This window comes from Symphalangus syndactylus, chromosome 15, assembly GCF_028878055.3.
Source record: "Symphalangus syndactylus isolate Jambi chromosome 15, NHGRI_mSymSyn1-v2.1_pri, whole genome shotgun sequence".
Taxonomy (NCBI): Eukaryota; Metazoa; Chordata; class Mammalia; order Primates; family Hylobatidae; genus Symphalangus; species Symphalangus syndactylus.
This window is the reverse complement of record NC_072437.2, coordinates 73572038-73594483: the sequence shown is the minus strand read 5'-3', so window position 1 is coordinate 73594483 and position 22446 is coordinate 73572038. Positions and strand designations below refer to the sequence as shown.

At 44.3% G+C, this 22446-nt stretch overlaps 1 protein-coding gene across 2 annotated transcripts in view; it reads right to left on the bottom strand.

The window, feature by feature from the left end:
- CRYL1 (crystallin lambda 1) overlaps nucleotides 1–22446 on the bottom strand; it is a 120476-nt gene that overhangs the window by 85094 nt on the left and 12936 nt on the right. For both annotated transcript variants that reach the window (XM_055245288.2, XM_055245289.2), the window contains exon 2: nucleotides 20632–20739. In XM_055245288.2, the coding sequence (XP_055101263.2) occupies nucleotides 20632–20739 (108 nt within the window). The remainder of the gene's footprint in view (nucleotides 1–20631; nucleotides 20740–22446) is intronic.

The window sequence follows — 22446 nt, the reverse complement described above, 5'->3', positions numbered from 1 at the left end:
TCAAAAAAATAACAACAGAGACAGAACTAGAATGTTAGTAGCTGCCAGGGGCTGGAGGTTGAGGAATGGGGAGTTAAGGTTTAATGGGTCCAGAGTTTCAATTTGAGAAGATGAAAACATTCTGGAGATGAATGACGGTGATGGTGGCACAACAATGTAAATATACTTAAAATATTAAGGTCAATTTTATTACATACACTTTACCACAATTTAAAATCTTAATTACTTTTTTTAAAATGAAACAATCCTCATGGCAGGGGGTGGGGTGGGGGGGCATGTTGGAAAACAGTGGTTCTTAATCCTCTTCCTGGGGTCAGTCCCCTGGGATGGAAGGATGGAAAGAAGGTACCTTATAGCAGAGTAGGCTTCGTGGCATGTGGTCTGTGCGGTCACTCAGGCCACCATGCTCAGAAGGGCCTGTGCTGGGTTTACTGCTCTGCTGTTAGCATCTTAAAATTCTTAATATATTTTTGCTTTTTGGGTTTTGTTTTGTTTTGTTTTTTGATTTTTTGTTTTATTTTGTTTTTTGAGACAGGATCCTGCTCTGCCACCCAGGCTGGAGTGCAGTGGCACAATCATGACTTGCCATAGCCTCAACCTCCCAGGATCAAGTGATCTCCCACCTTAGCCTCCCAAGTAGCGGGGACTACACATGCGTGCCACCATACCTGACCAATTTTTTTGTATTTTTTGGTAGAGACGGGGTTTCGCCATGTTGCCCAGGTTGATCTCTAACTCCTGGGCTCAAGTGATCCTCCTGCCTCGGCCTCCCAAAGTGCTGGGATTATAGGCGTGAGCCACAGCACCTGGCCCTACATTTTTTTAAAAGGAAGGAGAGAATCTTTGAGATGTTTTTTTCTCATATAAGTAATTTGGAAGATTCATAATATATCAGCTTAAAAAAAATCTACCTATCTTAAAATAGGGCCATAAAACAGCTATCTTATTTTGGAGCATTATAAGGACAAACATACTGATCCCTGCTCAGATCTCATCACCCACAAAACAACTCAGTGTTAAGTACCAAATATCCTGGACCACCATCCCCAGTGAGCAGGCATTTTCAAATTTTCATATAGAACAAATTCCTTGAATTAGAGGCTTATAAAGTTAGTGAGGCCAGCCGCAGTGGCTCACGCCTATAATTCCGGCACTTTGGGAGGCCAAGGCAGGCGGGTCACTTGAGGACAGGAGTTTGAGACCAGCCTGGGCAACATGGTGAAACCTCGTCTCTACAAAAAATACAAAAACTAGCTGGGCATGATGGTGCACACCTGTAGTCCCAGCTACTTGGGAGGCTGAGGTGAGAGAATCACTTGAGCCCAGGAGGTGGAGGCTGCAGTAAGCCATGATTGTGCCACTGTACTCCAACCTGGGTGACAGAGCGAGACCCCGTCTCAAAAAACAAGCAAGCAAAAAACAAAAGTTAGTTAGTGAAAAATATACAAAACTAAATATGTGTCTTGGCCAGTTCATCTGGAATTTTATTAGTTGCATAGGGTACTGTGAGGTGTCTTAGCAACAGACTAGAAATTTAAGATTTCTAATAGCTAAATCAAAAAAGAACTGGTCCAAGTTAAGTGCCAGCAAATAGATATTTGAAACATCATGGAGAGAAATATAACAAAAAGGGTCACGAGAGAAGTTTCCTCTATTAAGGTAAAAAAGAAACGCAGACATTCATGGGTCCTACAGGCTCCTGCGATTCAGCATCAACAGCGCTCAGCACACTTCCCTGAACACACTGTGCCTCTTAAGTGGCTTTATTCAGGAAAAGAGAGCACCACGTGATCTGAAGCTCATATATCATTCACTGTGTAGTATGTTTTGATCCATCTTTGAAAATGTTTAGTTACACAACTCTGTAAACATACTATAAAACCACTGAATTGGACGTGTCAAATGAGTCAATTGTATGACATGTACATTTATCTCAATAAAGCAGTAGCATTAATATCTTATTGCTACTGTAACAAATTATCACAAACAGTGGCTTAAACAATACAAATGTATTATCTTACAGTTCTGGAGGTCAGAAATCCCAAGTAGACTAACACCAAAGCGTCGGCAGGGAACACACTCCTTCTGGAGGTTTCAGGGAGAACGCATTCCTGGCCTGTCCCAGCTTCTAGAGGCTGCCTGCATCAGTGGCTCATGACCCCTTCCCCCTCCATAGCCAGCCACCCCTGCCCCACCTGTTTCTGTCGTCATGTCTCCTTCCTCCCTTTATCCCTCTAAGGACCCATGTGATTACACCAGGCCAAGCCAGCTATTCCAGGATAATCTCCCCATCTTGCCATTCTTAATTCAATTACATCTGCAACGTCCCATTTGCCATGTAAGGTTCTGGCTCATCCAAAGCTATGCCAAAAATCTGGACATCTAACTGTGGTTGCAGGCATATTGTTCTGAGGATGATATGCAATTTGCTCCTGCCAGGCACTTGGGGGTGTTTTGAGGACCAAGGAACCAATCTGAATTCTTGGCTTGGGGGTTTTCCAGATGACACAGGTAGTATGAATTTGAGCTCCGAAACTTTGAGGATTGCTCTATGGTTATAAATTCTCAGAGAAACTCTTCCTGTCCTCCACTCAGAGTCAATGCCCCCACCGGTGACCCTCCATTTAGGGGATCCAAGTGCTCTTTTTTGCCAATGATGTAGCCGTTAGAGAACTCTATTTAGCCTCTGTCAGAGGTCTCCAATTAGATTCCCATCTTGCACAGACTTGAGTTGGCTGTTACAATCGAAGCTCTAGATTAGCAAGACTGAGCAGCCACCAGCTGTGGCTGTCAAGCACCCCTTGGAATTGGTGCTCCCGAGGTAGGCCTCTGAAATTCTCCATTACTTTCTTGCCATGTGAGCTTACTACCATGACTTCCACTGACTGGACCCCACATGGGAATCTGGGCCAATGGCAGAGGCCCATGGGCAGCCGGTGGTGCCTGCAGTAACTAGTCCAAGGGAAGCCTGAGCCCTATAGCGACAGGGCAGTCAGAAATGCAGACCCAGGCCAGGCGCGGTGGCTCATGCCTGTAATCCCAGCACTTTGGGAGGCTGAGGCGGGCAGATTACCTGAGCTCAGGAGTTGGAGACCAGCCTGGCAAACATGGTGAAACCCCGATTCTACTAAAAATACAAAAATTAGCCAGGTGTGGCTGCACATCCCTGTAATCCCAGCTACTTAGGAGGCTAAGGCAGGACAATCACTTGAACCCGGGAGGTGGAAATTTCAGTGAGCCGAGATCACGCCACTGCACTCCAGCCTGGGTGACAGAGCTAAGAAGGAGAAAGAGAAGGAGAAGAAAGAAGGAGAAAGAGAAGGAGAAGAAAGAAGAAGAGAGAAGGAGAAGAAATGCAGACTTCCACAGTGGGCAGACTGGTTGAGGGCAGGAAGGAGCAACAGAAACACAGCCCGTAGTGGAGTCACCATGATGACAGGCCATAAAAAGGCAGGACTTTAGAAAAGGACACAGCCACCCTATAACTGCCGTGAGCTGCCAGATGGCTGACTCTCAGAGGCTCAGGTGTCCCCTGAACAATGTCTGTTTCTGCGACAAAGATGCAGCCGCAGAGATGGTGTCCTGTATCTCTTACTCCCTCACCTGGTATCACAACCAACCCTCATCGAGGGCAGAAATCAGAGTGCCCTGTCCTTTATAGCCTGAAAGGGCCTAGTGCAGACTTTGTTTGGAGATTACAACCCATTTGAATTTTTCAGTTTTTAACTACACGATTTATACAAGTTTGACCTGCAGCAGTGGCTAAGCCTCGGAGTCAACATTGGTAAAAGACAACCGCACTGCCCATAAACACAACCAGAAGAAAAACATTCACATGGCAGAAGAGCTATTTGTAGCTACCAAGCAAAAACTCACTTCAGCTTAATTGAAAGTTTTTGGCGTTACGGAGGAATAAGTGAGATGTTTAATACTGCGCCCATTGCTTTTCTAAGACTATTTCCTTTTCAAAATTTATTTAAGAAATTTTAAATGTAGAAAGAATAATAAACATCCTCATCTCTCCACCCTCCAGAACTAACCACCGCCAATCCTCTTTGTCACTTTTTAAGTAAACAAAACCTAAACGAATCTCTTAGCGCCACCATCCCAGCCTCACCCAACCATCTTTCCACTGAACACACACAGGGTCTCTGGATGCCAAGGTCTGGGAGCATAGTGAGTAACCATCGCGTCCTTTAGGAAACTATGAGCGCCTGATGTGCTCAACGCACCTGCTCCAAGCCTTAGTAGGCCAGCTGTGCATCTTCAAACCTTTCCACTAATCCAAAGCAAACTTTTAGCCTTTTTTCCCAAAAGTACTGAGTGACATTAGACAGATAATGGGAGAACAGGAGTCTCTTGTTCCTCCATCCTCCAGGGATCACCCTGGAATGAGAATGTCCCATGGAGACAGCAAGCAGTGGCAAGAAAAGCCACAACCACTTGCCTCTTGCAGAGCAGACTCAGGCTGAGGAATGTGCAGTGGTGGTTCTGCCTCAGGCCCTTCCTCCCTGGGCAGCACATGCAGGTAGGACAGAGAACCTGGGCATGAGGGAGAGACACGGTCACACATTAACCCATCAGCCGACTGCAAACTCCAGGACCCTGCTGTGTGGTCCCGAGGGACGTCCAGTGAAAGCTGCGAAGGAGCTTCCGACATCTGCAGACAGACCCCTGTGTTCTCTTCAGGGCCAACAAATCCACATGCCACAAATCAAACCCAGCCTTTGGCAACATTTTGTCCCAGTTAGATTAATTCCAATTTTTTTATTCTTTTGGAAGAACTTCTGCCTCAAGCTTTGTAGAAGACGTACCCAAACGCCTAGAAAAGATGTGCCAATCAACCAGGATTTTCAAATGCCACACACATAGCAGTCTGTGGCATTGCCACACTTAACAGTTAACGTCAGGTTAGAGGCACTAGTAGAAGGCTGCAATGTGCCAGTTCTACCTCTAGAGGTCAGCCTAACACTAGGACTCAAAATACTGGCTCCTAACCAGTAAAGTTAAATTTTTACTTAAAATTAGAGAAAAGGAAATGTTAACAATTCTCACGGTAAAACAGGGTATGGGTGATTTTAATTTTTTTAATGTTTCTATTTTTGAAATGTACTCAAAAGGAGCATGTATTTATTTTTTAAAAAGTCTGGAGAAATTGGAACCTTGTGCACTGATGATGGGAATGTGGAAACGGCACAGCTGCTGTGGAAAACGTATGGTGGTAACTCAAAAAGTTAAAAATAGAGCCACCATATGATCCAGGAACCCCACTGCTGTGCATATATCCAAAAGAACTGAGGCGGGATCACAAAGAGAGATTTGCACCGTCATGTTCATAGCGGTGTTGTCAACAACAGAAGAAGCAAGCAATCCAAAAGTCCACCAACAGATGGAGGGATAAACAAAACACGGTTTCACACCTACGGTGGAATCTTACTCGGCCCCACAGGGGAAGGAAGTCCTGTCATATGTCATATGCCAGGCTGGAGTGCAGTGGCGCAATCTCAGCTCACTACAACCTCGGCCTCCTGGTTTCAAGCAATTCTCCTGCCTCAGCTTCCCAAATAGCTGGGGCTACAGGAATGCGCCACCACACCCAATTGAGTTTTGTATTTTTTAGTAGAGACGGGTTTTCACTCCATGTTGGCCAGGCTGGTCTCGAACTCCTGACCTCAGGTGACCCACCTGCCTTGGCCTCCCAAAGTGCTGGGATTACAGGTGTGACCCACCTCGCCCGGCCTAGGATGAACTTTTTACTTAACATTATGCTTAAGTGAAATAAGCCAGACACAAAAGGACAGATGCCATATGATTCCACTTACAACAGGTACCCAGAGCAGTGAAACTCACGGAGGCAGAAAATAGAATGGTGGATGCCAGGGGCTGGCAGAGGCACAAAAGGAGAGTTGTTTAACGGGCACAGAGTTCAGTTTTACAAGATGAAAAAGCTCTGCAGATTGCACAACCATGTGAACATATTTAATGCTACTCAACTATTATACACGTTAAAATGGCAAAGATGGCCAAACTTCATGAGAACTAGAATTTGGAAATAAGTCGATTTAGGGTATAACAAGCTCATAGATTTTATAGAATGACTTAGAAAATCATTTTGGCTAGTATATTCCAGTTAATTCATGCAATAATCTAGGTCCTGGACTTTGAATTACACACAGTAACATAAAGCACATCTATTTATCTCTGTTCCCTCCAGAAACCTTAGTAAAACCAGGCTAATAATCAATCTTTTTTTAAAAGGATAGACCTGTGCCTGGTGTGGTGGCTCACACCCATAATCCCAACACTTTGGGAGGCCAAGGCAGGCAGATCTCTTGTCAGGAGTTTGAGACCAGCCTGGGCAACATGGCAAAAAGGCTGAGGTAGGAGGATCACTTGAGCCCCCGAGGTGGAGGTTGAAGTGAGCAGAGATCGTGCCACTGCACTCCAGCCTGGGCATCAGAGCAAGACCCTGTCTCAAAAAAAAAAAAAAAAAAAAGTGTACGCCCACAAGGTCAGAGATTATTGGGAGACAAAATGGACAAAATATGCTAATTTTTTAGAAAATTGGAAATCATGCAAAAGTAGTCAGGTAAATGATTAAATGAGGTGGAGAAACTAAAACTTAGGCATGGGGTCAAGGAAAATGCCAACGAAAAGCAAGTCACAATGGCTCCTGAGAGACCTGGAAAAGGTCAGAATCTGCAGGTACCAAAGAGGACACAGTGTGAATGAGGAGTGGGAGCTGACAAGAGTTTACTGAAAGCGGTGCCACTCCTAAAGAAATCCAACCACAACAGGCCTGACACAAGAGGCCACTGGGGGGTGCTACAGATACCAGGGGCTACATCTTCCTACATCTGAAGATAGAGGATACCCTGAGAGGCGAGAGCCATGCGTGCCCACACACCACATACACACAACTACACACACCACATATACACACTACACACACACCACCATACACACAACTACACACACCACATATACACACTACACACACACCACATACACACTACACACACATCTACACACTACACACACACCACATACACACTACACACACCACATATACACACTACACACACACCACCATACACACAACTACACACACCACATATACACACTACACACACACCACATACACACCACATACACACTACACACACCACATATACACACTACACACACACCACCATACACACAACTACACACACCACATATACACACTATATACACACCACCATACACACAACTACACACACATATACACACTACACACACCACATATACACACTACACACACACCACCATACACACAACTACACACACCACATATACACACTACACACACACCACCATACACACAACTACACACACATATACACACTATATACACACCACCATACACACTACACACACATATACACACTACACACACCACATACACACAACTACACACACACCACCATACACACAACTACACACACCACCATACACACAACTACACACACCATATATATGCACTACACACACCACACACAACTACATACATACCACATACACACACCACCACATACACACACTACACACCACACTCCACATACACACAACTACACACACCACATATACGCCCTACATACACCACACACACACCACATACATACAACTACACACCTCATATACACACTACACACACACCACTGTACACACTACACACACCACATATACACACTACACACACACCACCTTACACACACCACATACACACAACTACACACACCACAGATACACAGTACAATATGAGGATTTATACTCATATTGAATTTCCAAAACTAATGTTTGCATTTACCATTGTTTAATGACGGATTAAAAACTAGTTGTCTTACTTTGATAACTTTGGCATAGAACTTATCACATTTTTTATGCTTTTGGTCACAGTTCTGTCTCTAGAACTTGAATATCAAGTTCTAAATTATCTGACCTTAAACTAACTTTTTCAGATATTAGCTTCCCTGAAGTCCAAGAGAGACATATTAGGCATATTAGGATTACTTGTTATGTTAGAATTATTCAAGCCGGGCATGGTGGCTCTTGCCTGTAATTGCAGCACTTTGGGAAGACAAGATGGGTAGATTGCTTGAGCCCAGGAGTAAAGAGACCAGCCTGGACAACATGGCAAAACCCCATCTCTACCCAAAAAATACAAAAATTAGCTGGGTGTGATGGTGCATGTCTGTAGTTTCAGCTACTCTGGAGGCTGAGGTTGGAGGATTGCTTGAGCCCAGGGGCAGAGATTGTAGTGAGCCAAGATTGCACCAGTGCACTCCAGCCTGGGCAACAGAGTGAGACCCTGTCTCAAAAAAAAAAAAAAAAATGTGGCCGGGCACAGTGGCTCATGCCTGTAATCCCAGCACTTTGGGAGGTCGAGGTGGTTGGATCACGAGGTCAGGAGATTGAGACTATCTTGGCTAACATGGGTGAAACCCCATCTCTACTAAAAAAATGAAAAAAAAATTAGCCGGGTGTGGTGGCAGGGGCCTGTAGTCCCAGCTACTAGGGAGGCTGAGGCAGGAGAATTGCGTGAACCCGAGAGGCAGAGCTTGCAGGGAGCCGAGATCACGCCACTGCACTCCAGCCTGGGCGACAGAGTGAGACTCTGACTCAAAAAAAAAAAAAAAAAAATGTAGGAAGCATTGTCAAATCTGAGATGTCATTTAGCTCCCTTTGGTTATGTTTATATAGATGTGTTGTTAATGTGTTCCAGGATTATATTAGATTCTTAGAATTCTGATATGTCTTAATATGTTGTCAGTAAATATTATGATTTTCATGTTAAATTGTTGTATCCCACAGAAATAACCAAATTTCCTTGTCAACAGTGTCTTTAACTGTGGCTGTCCTAAGACTTTTGTCATCCACAATTGTTGTTTTGTGTTGATTCTTCACAAAAAGTGACTTATAATCAGCTTGTTTCTTTGGGGGGAGTTCATGAAAAGGACTCTTGAATGCAAGTTTCTGATAACTTTGGAGATTGTGCCATTGGATGTGAGAGAAAACTTCCAGTGCACTAATGGAAAGACTGATGTGTTCACAAAGATGGCCAACTCAACATGAAGCAGAGCAGGAGTTGTCTGCATGGATGGAACTAATGGAGGACTGAAATAACTTTTATGGCTTTTTTTGTTTGAAATATTGCTGATTCTTTTTATTTTATTTTTCAGAATCTGAAGAATTTTTTTCTTTTGAGTCATCCTTTAAGTATCTTTTAAGTATAGTGAGTAGAGTATACTTTTGTAAACAGAATTTGAGGCATATTTCTCTCTCTGCCTAATTTATCCAGAATTTATAAACTATTTGTGAGTATTCTTAATTCATGGCAATGTGTTTGTTTGCATACAGTTAATAACAACATGTTTTCTTTGGTAATGGGACACAGTTGAAGGAAGTGGTTGAGAGGTTCTAGCAAAGCCGATTTAGGAGAGCCTATGAGAACAGTGATTCTTGTTCCATTTTGTGTGGGTAATCAGGCCAAGCATATGGGACTGAAGCTTATTTTGCAGGTAGATTGGTCCTGCTGTGATTTGTCTTTGTGAAAGTGGTAGACTGGAGAAAAAGATTGTGTTTCAGAAGAAAAACTTTAGTATTAGATTAGCCTTTGATTCCTGGATGGCCATGAGGTCATCCATGGTCTGCAGCTGCACACAATGCCTCTCCTCAGCAGGAAGGAGACAGAAAGATGGATGACCAGATGCCCCATGGTTGAGGAATCTATAAACAAGAAAGGGGAGACTGAAACCCACTCAATTTTTTCAATAAACATAGAAATTGATCCTTCTTGCCTTGAAGCTTGAAATTTCTATTTGTTTTATCTGAGTTCCTTCCTCAGGAAATGACCTTCAGGCCGCTCAAAAAAAAAAAAGTATTGAAGAACTGAAACTTACCAGATCATCACATCCATACAATGAGACTCCAGGCCCCTCATTCACCAAGATTGCTTCCTTGCCCCTCCCTAGTTCCTGTTGTCCTACACAGTGCTACATTTCTTTCCTGCTATATAAACCCCTGATTTTAGGTGGTCAGGGAGATGGATTTGAGACTGAACTCCCATCTCCTTGGCTGCAGCAGCCGATTAAAGCCTTCTTCCTTGGCTGTACTCATCATTTCAGTCATTGGCTTTCACTGCTGTGAGCAGCAGGACCTAGACCAAACTCTTAGTGTTTTGGTAACAAAACCACATTATAAGGAAGGTATTATTATGTCTCTATATCCCAGATGAGGAAACAGATTCAGTGAGTTACCCAGCTATGAAGGTTGAGCCAGATCTGACTGCAAAGCTCACAGTCTGGGCTGCTGAGCCACACCGGGCTCCTCTGCACTGCTCACTTATTTTCACACTGTGCTGCCTGCTTTCTATCTACAGTATGACTCCATGTATAATGCAGCTTCCTGAGGAATAAAGGGCGTGGCTAACATTTCTTTCAGAAATCTCAGTGCCAGCCTATCGTGAACTCCCAGGGGGATTTCTGGCAGGGTCTTCGGCTCCCACCTATCCCTGAAGGTCTGAGGACCTGAAGAGCTAAAGATAGGGAAGAAGGGGGCAGACGTGGAAGATCAGGTAAGATTAGCTTAAGGAGGTGAGTCTACCTCATCTCCAGCCAACAGAAATCCTAGAACGCTGGAAGCCAAGAGCAGAGAGCAGTGAGGAAATAGAAAGGCCAGGGATTGCTTCCTTATGGGATGGCTGTGTTGTGATATCTGCTTTGACAGTGACATTGCTGTTGTTTCCAGGCCCTGATTATGCAGACACAGAGGGCTGAGCCTGACTCCAGCTCCAGGGATCACTCTAACTCCAGACAGGCAGGTTAAGTTGAGGCTGCACAAAAATCTTCCATTAAGTTACTGCAATGCAGAAGAGAAGACAGCCCAACCACACAGTCTATGTGGCACGGTGATAGTGTGTGGACACTAACAATCATGGCAGGTGTTTCTGAAGTTGGGAAGAGGGCAGAACACCCAAGTTTTCATTAAGAAGAGTAGCTCCAGACTTCTGTTTGACAGCACAATGTTTTAAAAATCTGGCATGCCTATCTCCAAAGACTATCTCCAGTTTGCCCAGGTCTCCACCCCACCCCATTATTCACACCCATTAGCCACCCAGCCCCCTTAGACTTCGGAATCTGCAAACCTTGTAGTGAGGCATGTGAACTTAAATGCACCGTAGGAAAAAAGAAAACTACCTCTGTCCGTCGCACAGGAGGGCTGTGGGTCTGCCTGCCTGGATCCATGCCATTGTGGCCCACCAGGATCTCTGCCCTCCCCGCTTCCCCCTCCTCACTCAGAAGGTCTCCTCCCTCCGGCCGGGCAAGGTGGCTCACACCTGTAATCCCAGCATTTTGGGAGGCCGAGGAGGGTGGATCACAAGGTCAGGAGATCAAGTACATCCTGGCTAACACGGTGAAACCCTGTCCCTACTAAAAATGCAAAAAAAAAAAATTAGCTGGGCGTGGTGGCGGGCGCCTGTAGTCCCAGCTACTCAGGAGGCTGAGGCAGGAGAATGGCGTGATGCCGGGAGGCAGAGCCTGCAGCGAGCCAAGATCGCGCCACTGCACTCTAGCCTGGGCGACAGAGCGAGACTCCGTCTCAAAACAAAAACAAACAAACAAACAAACAAAAAACACACAAGGTCTCCTCCCTCCAGGCCAGTGGTAACACTGGGATCTGGGTAGCAGGGAGACAGGCAGGGGAGGAGAGGGCCTGCTTAAGTGTCAAGGCGATCAATTTCACCAAAGTTTACACTGGAGTATCAGGCCCAGTTAAAAAATGGGGTACTTTGGTTTCCTTGTTGGAAACCTCACAGGGAGACAATGGCCAGTCAAGGTAGGAGTCACACAATTCTGGAGTCCAATCCTTGACAGCACCTACACCTTCATAGCCCAACCATGACTGCTAAGGTGCATTGGTCTAGATGCACAGCACGCAGGATCATGCCGGAAGCACGCGGCCTCAGAATATGCAGCAAGATCACTTGGAATCCTGCCGCCCAAAGTATTAATATTTTGGCTTCTCCCCAATACTATGGATATATAATTAGCATATATATGACTTTTACAAATCAGATAAAACAAGGCTATTTTTGTTTGTGAAGAAAAATAAGGCAAATGAAGCAATTATTTGATCTGTCCTAATGACAGCTAAGTGATAGCAGGATCTGTGAATTCACAGAGAAGTCATATTGAACAACCCGGCTGAACCCACAGCCACTGCCGTGAACTTTTGGCAACAGACACGGGCTTTAATAATTTTGGCTGGCTCAGCTGGGCTCACCCATGCGGCTGCAATGAGTAGTGGGTTGTCTGGGGGCTGGTCTAGGATGGCTTTCCCTCACCTGTTTAGCAGTCGGTGCTGTGCTGGATGGTGCTGGATGGTGCTGGATGGTGCTGGCTGGTAGCTGGGCCACATACCTCCCGCTGACTAGGCTGGGCTGACCGGATAAGAAGGGAAGAAGGGTCCCCAGCAGGAAGTGAACGAATCTCAATGCACATGCACTTTCCAGGCCTTCTGCTGTGCATGCCACATGTGCTAATAACCCACTGGCAAGCCCGTGGCTAGGCCCAGAGTAAGGGGGTGAGAGTAGCAAAGTCACAATGCACAGGGGAGTGCAGACAGAGACGGGAACAATTTGTGACCATACTCAGTTATTCTGGCCAACAGTATGTGGGAAAACTAAAAGTTTCAAATCAGGAGAACAGACCAATCTAGCAGAATCCAGATCAAAACAGAGTTCAAGATTAGGCCAGGGCAGAGACCTGGGTAGCAAGTTAAAAACAGGTCAGAGACCCAGTTACTGGAAATGCCTGTGTCCAAGCACAAGAAGTTCAGTCACTTAGGAGACACAGTACAGGCCTACCTAGTTTCAGAGATCACTGCTGGTGGTTTATTAACTCCTACTCCATTCAGAAAGATGATTCACTTTTAGGTGGATCCGCGTGCCAGAGTGACCATGTACAGATGGTGGAGAAACCAAGATCGAAGGGCATGGGCCCCTAAAGATGGTGATTTCAGATAGGGACTCAGGCCAGACAAGGCAGTGCGTTTGGCTCCTGGTGTTGGGATGGTCACCGAGATGTCAACACAGCCTATGTCAGGGCGGCCTGGTCCCTTGAGGACTAGAATGGCCCACCTGCTACGTGGAAATGAGTCTAGCTCCAAATCTTAAGAACTAAAACACTCCTGATCTGTAGGTCCGTGTTACAATTTTGTTTACTTGATTTGCTTTTCTTTTTTGTTTTTTTTTTCTTTTTGAGACAGAGTCTCGCTCTGTCGCCCAGGCTGGAGTGCAGTGGTGCAATCTTGGCTCACTGCAACCTCTGCCTCCCACGTTCAAGCAATTCTCCTGCCTCAGCCTCCTAAGTAGCTGGGATTACAGGCGCCTGCCATCAGGCCCAGCTGATTTTTTTGTATTTTTAGTAGAGATGGGGTTTTACCACGTTGGCCAGGCTGGTCTAGAACTCCTGACCTCAGGTGATCCACCCGCCTCGGCCTCCCAAAGTGCTGGGATTTGCTTTTCTTCTTAAAACACAGCTTCATCCTCTAAACTTCTTACTTGAGACCTAATGCATGCCAAGCACTGGGCATACAATGGTGAACAAAGACAAAGCAGTAAAGTATCTGCTAATAAGGTTCTCCAAGGTCAAGCTACCTTCTGTTATGAAATGTAAACATGCTAAGTTTTAAGTTTCTTATTGTGCCACCCTGTCAGAAAAAGATTAGTCCTAGATGACAGCTTTTTGTTTTTCAAGTTCACTAAGATCCCTTGGCATGGTACGAGTTGTGATAATTTCTTTTATCTTCTAATGTTTTAATATATTTTTTAAATCAACTTCCCCCAGTTTAAGTTCATTTTCACAGGTTCAGAATCCATATGTACCATTTCTACTATTTAATACCATTAGTTTTTAATAGGTCTAACACACACAGAATATTCATGCAGATGTAGTGAAATTTCAACCACATGACATTTTCTAATACGAAACATTAAAAAAGAATCAGAATATGGCTGGGCACAGTGGCTCACGCCTGTAATCCCAGCACTTTGGGAGGCCAAGGCGGGTGGATCACCTGAGATCAGGAGTTCGAGACCAGCCTGGCTAACATGGCAAAACCCCATCTCTAATAAAAAATACAAAAATCAGCCAGACGTGGTGGCACATGCCTGTAGTCCCAGCTACTCAGGAGGCCGAAGGGAGGAGAATCGCTTGAACCCGGGAGGCAGAAGTTAGAGTAAGCCAAGATCATGCCACTGCACTCCAGCCTGGGTGACAGAGTGAGACTCCATCTCAACAACAACAACAAAAACATCAGAATATGGGAAGTGGGCCAAACTGCAAGGTGGAATAGATGGTGAGAAAAAAGTGTATGAGGAACATGATTGGAAACATTACCTTTGGATACTCTTGAAAAGGTTCCTGTGACTCAGTTAAAACAATTACTGAGCTAATAGGTTCAGGCTAGCAGGTTCAGGCTCTGGGGACAGGAAACGTGCATGTTGCTTATTTCTGCATCCATAATGGCTAGTACAGAGACCACACGACACTGAATAGTGAGGGACACTGGGGGTGTGATGTTTAGTCTGTCCTGGGGGAGCCCACGACCTACAGCGGTAGACAAAGACCACAAAACAGGTGTCAGGGAAGATGCCTGTGGACACAAGCTATTTGGACCCAACAGTCAATGCAAACCAATAGGAAAGATACATCATTTATACTTCTTGAAAAAAGGATTCAGTTGGTTTTCCTTACATTCCTTTTGACTGATATGTGGTAAGGGACATTTTAACCTTGGGGTTTCTGAACATCTAAGCACCACAGGTCATACACGGTGTTGCTGTTGACAAGAGTTCACAATCATTAACCGCCTGGTCTCAGAACTCACTGCACAGACCAAAATACTTACAAAAACAAAGTCTGGTCTCAGTCCTTTTACCTTGGACTCCCTGTGCGGGAATGGTACATTTGAAGATCTTGTGATTTAAGAAAGAGAAAAAGGTAGCTTTATTTAAAAGTCACTCAAGACTAAGAATCCAGTACTTCCTAGGGGGTGCAACATGACACGATGTAACTGGATTTTCCTGAAGTTATTTGCCAGTTATTTGAGAAGGAAGAGGTAGTTGGTCACAAGATATCCTAAGCTTCCCGTTTCCTGCCAAAGAAGTACAACCAGTTCTGCATATTTAACTCAGCTTAAATGTGTGTGTTATAAAAATAAAGTACCTGCTATTGAGGAAAGATTTGTATGTACTCCTTTAAAATCCTAGCTACATAAGAGTTCAGTACATTTGCTTCTTCTAGAATATGACTGCTAACAGTCGTAAGTTATTTAGATTTTTCTGGTTCAAAAATCTTACAGACTAGTATCTAAAAGTTAAATCTAATCAGGCACCAATGATATTAAGAAATACAGCTCTTAATTAAGCATAGTAGGATAACAGGAAAGCCTTTAACCTGGTTTAAAACAAAACAAAAAAAAAACTTACCCACAACCCTCCATCACTCAGCATCATCAGTCCTGACGCCTGAAAGGACTTTAAAAATCTTTAATGATGCATCTAAAAATAAGGCCTAAAACACAAATACCCAAGAAATAAACAAAGGACTTTCAATTAGGAACTGTGGGATTTTCTCTTAATTACAAGTGGGTTGGAATTGGCTTTACAGGATAAAAGACGAAATGATAACAGAATTGAAAAGTCTATGGTAGCAGTGGGCAAACTACAGCCCACAGGCCAAATCTGGCCCATCTCCTATTTTTATATGGCCTGTGAGATAAGGATGTGATATGGTTTGGCTGTGTTCCCACCCAAATGTCCTCTTGAATTATAGCTCCATAATTCCCATGTGTTGGGGGAGGGACCTGGTGGGAGATAAGTGAATCACAGGGGCAGGTCTTTCCCATGCTATTCTCATAACAGTGAATAAGTCTCACGAGATCTGATGGTTTTATAAAGTGGAGTTTCCCTGCACAAGTTCTCTTGTCTGCCACTGTGTGAGACGTGCCATTCACCTTCGACCATGATTGTGAGGCCTCCCCAGCCATGTGAACTATGAATCCATTAAACCTTTTTCTTTGTTAAATTGTTCAGTCTCGGGTATGTCTTTATTAGCAGCATGAAAACAGACTAATACCGGATGGTTTTTACATTTTTAGACAGTTGGGGAAATTTTAAAATAGTATTTTGTGACTCTGAAAATTACATGAACAAAATTCGGTGTCAATCCATAAAGTTGTATTGGAATACACCCCTCTATTTGTTTATTGATTGTCTATGGCTGCTTTTACTTTATAATGAAAGGCTGAAACAGAGACCATATGACCCGCAAAGCCTACAATATTTACTGTCTGGTCTTTACAGAAACGGTTTGTCAACTCCTTATCTGGAGTCCACTTGGGGCTGGCTTAAAGCATGACCTAATCAGAGATTCACGGGTCTCCTCTTCCCTTGGAGGTACTCTCCTCCTCCAGTACTGGGCCAGCTATGAAGCTAATGTCTCTCAGCTCCAAACCCACCTGTTGCATATACTGTCACCAGAAAACTGATTAAAAGTCCACGCCCAGGCCAGGCACAGTGGCTCACACCTGTAATCCCAGCACTTTGGGAGGCCGAGGCAGGCAGATCACAAGGTCAGGAGATCGAGACCATCATGGCTAACACGGTGAAACCCCGTCTCTACTAAAAATATAAAAAATTAGCCAGGCGTGGTGGCGAGCGCCTGTAGTCCCAGCTACTCCGGAGGCTGAGGCAGGAGAATGGGGTGAACCCGGGAGGCAGAGCTTGCAGTGAGCCAAGATCGAGCCACTGCACTCTAGCCTGGGCAACAGAGCAAGACTTCGTCTCAAAAAAAAAAAAGAAAAAAAAAAGTCCACGCCTGGCCAGGCACAGTGGTTTACAACTGTAATCCCAGCACTTTGGGAGGCTGAGGTAAGCTGATCACTTCCAGACAAGCCTGGCCAATATGGCGAAACCCTGTCTCTACAAAAAAATACAAAAATTAGCTGGGCATGGTGGTGCACGCCCGTAATCCCAGCTACCTGGGAGCCTGAGGTGGGAGGATCAACTGAACCCAGGAAGTGGAGGCTGCAGTAAGCCAAGATCACACCACCCCACTCCAGCCTGGGCGACGGAGCCAGACATGGTCTCAAAAAAAATAAAATAAAATAAAAGTCCAGGCCTCCTGAAAAGCCAGGATAGCCCTCAAGGACAGAAGGAGAAGCATTTTTTAGCAGCCACCATTTCCAAAGTGGAGCTTGCTATGCTCTTTCATACACAAATGTGGGAATAAAAGATGAATTTAATTAAGTAGATGTAATTTACTTAGGAAGACCACAAATTCCTTAACGTTCTTTACAATTAAAAAATTAATGGCTTTTTTATTATCAATAAATTACTTCCTATTGCTCCCTAAATCACCTCCATAAAACCAAATATTAAGCTGTTTGTGTTACATTTCCTGTGATGCCTTTTAAAAACATTTTGGGCTGGGTGCGGTGGCTCATGCCTGTAATCCCAGCACTTTGGGAGGCCAAAACGGGAGGATCATGAGGTCAGGAGATCGAGACCATCCTGGCTAACACAGTGAAACCCCGTCTCTACTAAAAACACACAAAAAAATTAGCCGGGCGTGGTGGCAGGCGCCTGTAGTCCCAGCTACTCCGGAGGCTGAGGCAGGAGAATGGCATGAACCCAGGAGGTGGAGCTTGCAGTGAGCAGAGATCGCACCACTGCATTCCAGCCTGGGTGACAGAGCGAGACTCTGTCTCAAAAGAAAAAAAAAAAACGACAACAACATTTTGGGCCAGGCTCGGTGGCTCACACCTATAATCCTAGCACTTTGGGAGGCCAAGGTGGGTGCATCACCTGAAGTCAGGGGTCTAACTAACATGGTGAAACCCCACCTCTACTAAAAATACCAAATTTAACCAGGCGTGGTGGCTTGCGCCTGTAATCTCAGCTACTCGGGAGGCTGAGGCAGGAGAATCACTTGAACCTGGGAGGTGGAGGTTGCAGTGAGCCGAGATCGTGCCATTGCACTCCAGCCTGAGCTACAGAAGGAGACTGTCTCAAAACAAAACAAAAAACAAAAAAACAAGGAGATACCATTATATGCCTATTAGAATGGCTAAAATCCAGGACACTGACACCACCACACTCTGGTAAGGATATGGAGCAATGAGATCTCTCCTTCATTGTTGGTGGGAAAGCAAAATAGGACAGCCACTTTGGAAGACCGTTATGCAATTCCTTACAAAGCTAAACATCCTCTTACCATCCAATCTAGCAATTGTGCTTTTTGTTATTCACCCAAAGGAACTGGAAACTTATGTCCACACAAAAACCCGCACATGAAATTTAGAGCAACTTTATTCATAATTGCCAAAACCTAGAAGCACCCAAGATGTTCTTCAGTGGGTGAATGGATAAATAAATTGTGGTACATCCAGGCAATGCAATATCATTCAAGCTCAAGCCATGAAAAGACATGGAGGAAACTTAAATGCATTTTACTAAGTAAAAGAAGCCAATCTGCAAAGCCTACATACTGTATGATTTCAATTATATAACATTCTGGAAAAGGTAAAACTGTGGAGACAGTAAAAGGATCAGTGATTGCCAGAGGTTGGGGGGAAGGGAGGGATGGAAAGGAAGAATTTGAGAGCAGTGGAATTATTCTGTGTAATACTACAAGGGTAGATACATGTCAGTATACATTTCTCCAAATCCATAGAGTGTAAACACCAAGTGAATCTTTTTTTTTTTTTTTTTTTTTGAGACGGAGTCTCACTCTGTAGCCCAAGCTGGAGTGCAATGGTGTGATCTCAGCCCACTGCAATCTCCACCTCCCAGGCTCAAGTGATTCTCATGCCTCAGCCTCTCAAGTAGCTGGGATTACAGGCGCCCACCACCATGCCCAGATAATGTTTTTGATTTTAGTAGAGATAGAGTTTCACCACGTTGCTCAGGGTGGTCTCCAACTCCTGAGCTCAGGCAAAAGGGTTTATTATGAGAATTTAATACAGTAAGATTACTAGGCCATAAGCTCCATGGAAAAAAAAGACTGTGTCTACATTATCCACTATGTATCCCTAGTGAACAGAACATGGCTGGCAGGTAGTTGGTACTGAAATGCCAAGTCCCCTTCCTTCCAAAACAGTACAGTCTATGTGAGTGGTTTTTTGGTGATTGTTTTACTTTTGATTTTTGTCTGGTTGGTTTTGTATTTTATTATTTTATTTATGTTGAGGCAAAGTCTCACTCTGCTGCCCAGGCTGGAGTACAGTGGTGCAATCATAGCTCACTGTAGCCTGGAACTACTGGGCTTAAGCAATCCTTCTGCCTCAGCCTCCCGAGTAGCTAGCACTGCTAGCTAGGTGGGTGCCAACACATTGGCTATTTTTTTCTTTTTTTCTGTAGAGACGCGGTCTCACTATATTGTCCACACTGGTCTTGAACTCCTGGCCTCAAATGATCCTCCCACCTCGGCCTCCCAAAGTGCTGGGATTACAGGTGTGAGCTACCAGCCCTGGCCAAGGTTTTTGTTTTTTAGATTGACATTTTACCCTGGCATTGACTATTTGTAACAATATGGAAGAAGTAACTTAACTTCTCTGTGTTCAAGTTCTTAATCTGTAAAACAACACTGGGTTAGGGTATACAGTTTCTTAATGCCTATAGTTTAACATCATACCCTACATATTAATCTTTTCAAAATGTAGACAATAAAGTAAGCATATTTTTGTTGCACAAAAATGCAAATTCAAGTTATATATTCATGGACACCCTCCAAATAAGGACAATAACCAGCTAACGCATGTCTGAGATGGTCAGAACCCTGTTCCGTGACGGCACGGCAGGGGGACATGCCGTGCAGTGAGGGTGCTCCACGCCAGTGCCTTTGCTTCTGGGCACGCTGCGATGGCTTCTTTCCCCTGTCCTTGACCTCCCTCACTCTCAGCCTTTCTTTGGTTCCTGTGACTACCATCCCTAAAAAGCCCTCCGCATTCTTAGCACTCAGCATTTAGTAAATTCATCCACTCTCACACCTTTAACTAGTACCGCTGTCACAGTTAATAATAACCACATAAACAGCTCCAGTTCTGTCCTCTCACATGAGTGCTAAACCTCTAACTAAAATTCAGGATGTTTTCATTTGGGTCCTACCATTACTAGATCAACAGGTCAAAACAAGCTGCAGGACCTCTGTTCCTAAACTGTAATGTCCCTGCAGCTATGGCTGTCACATGCTGGAAGCGAGTTCCTCCTGCCTAGATGGAAGCAGGAAACCCCAGCCCTCCAGCCCCAGGGCAAACAGCTAGAGAAGCCTGCAAAGTCACTCACGCTTGATGCAGATCCTCTCAGCAAGAAGGGTCGTTTCCTCCCCCATGGGAGCCCTTTCCCAGTGTGAATTCACATTCCAGCCACTGTAGGCCTGGCCTTTACCAACTCAAGAGGCACTGCAGTAGCCATCAGACGAAAATGTGACATCACAGATCCTCATAGCCTTGAGGATATGACAAACAAGACCAACTGAGAGAAACAGACCCACTTCCGTTCCTCCTGGAGCGCGCCGGCTGGCCCACCTGATGCTTTCCAGGGCGTTCCTTATCTGCTGTTGCTCAATGTCATAGAGTTTCACCTGGAAGCCTCCACTGGCAAACAGCATGGCCCAGCTTCGCCCAATGACTCCACTAAAGGGAGATAAAAGAAAGGATTCGAGTTAATTTAATAATTGAATGGCTTTTCATTCCTAACCCAGAATGAGTTTTTTTTAAATTACACAGTATCCTATTCTTAAAATATTTAATACATATCTTAAAAGTACACATTTTAGCCAGGCACAGAAAGACAAATATCACATGTTCTCACTCCTGTGAAAGTTAAAAACGTTGATCTGATGAAGGTGGAGAATAAAATGATGGTTAACAGAGGCTGGATGGGGGTGGGAGAGGGAGGAAGAGAGGTTGGTGAATGGGTGCAAACATACAGTTAATAGAAAAAGTTCTAGAGCTTTATAGCACCGTAGGGTAACTAGAGTTAACAACAATGTGTTGTATATTTCAGAACAGCTAGAAGATTTGAAATGTTCCCAGCACAAAGAAATGATAAATGTTAAAGGTGATGGGTGTGCTAAATACCCTGACTTGATCATTACACATTCCATGCATGTAACAAAATATCACAGGTACCCCATAAGTATGTAGGAATATTATGTATGAATTTTTTTTAGTACACATTTTGATAACATTATTTATTTTAAATGTTAACTGTTTCCACCCAGGAGCTCCTGAGCCCTCAACTCCAGTGCTGGTATTCACATTCCACATGCAGCCCCGCAGCATCTCAGGTATTTATCACGTACTGAAACAAAACATTACAGTCAGGAGGTAGCAGGGTACCATGGAGACACAAGACCCGTTAGTGAACTTCCATTTGACCATGTCTTAGGCAAGTCACTTAATTAACTTAAAAGAACAGAGAGAGCATCTGCCCTGTCCTCCCCAATAATTACTGCCACTGCCACTGCCACCCACATTTCAGCATGGATTAGGTGCCAGACACCATTAAACATACCACAGGTCTTACTTATGTTAATCTTTACAACAACTCTACAAGGTAGGTGTTATTAGTATTTCCATTTCATATGTAGGGAAACTGAGGCATAGAGGAATTAAGCCTACATAAGTGATAAACTGAGGCATGGAGGAATTAAGTCCACAAGAGCGATAAGTGATGGATCTATGAGATGAAGCCAAGCAATCTGACTCCTGAGTCCTTCCTCTTAACCACTACACTCCAACTGCTGTTTCAGACTTCCTGAAAAATGAAAAATAAAAAGTCATAAAGAGTTCACATGGGGTTGTTCAAAGAGTGAAAAACAAATGTACAGAACACATCTAGAGTCCAAGTCTTGGTTTCTAATACTATTCTCCAATAATAGGAAGCAGGACTCCTTGGAGAAATGGCTAATTTGAAGACAGAGCCAGAAAATATACAAGATGAGCCTGGAGCAGTTTGTAGCACCAAAAAGAAAAAGAAAGTATTAAAAAAAAATGCATCAATGGGGCATGTCAAAGGGATGGGGGCCCACTATAGGAGCTCCCAATGGCCAAAACTGGAACTTGAGCTACAAAATTAATATGGCAATACTGGATTATAACATAAAGTATACCACAAATAAATGCTTGAATAAATGAAGAAGAAGCCAAATCTCCCTCGCAGAAAAATGCCAAATAATTTGTGTAGGTACTCGCCCTGAGGGAGGTAGGGCATCACCCCCACTTCCGTGTGCAGAGTGACCTCCTTCCAAAAAGCACAGTATAGAAGAGGGAAAAGTTAGAGTCACCACGCAGTGGAGAAACCTGACAAACCCTACCTCAGCCAGGTGTTCAAAGTCA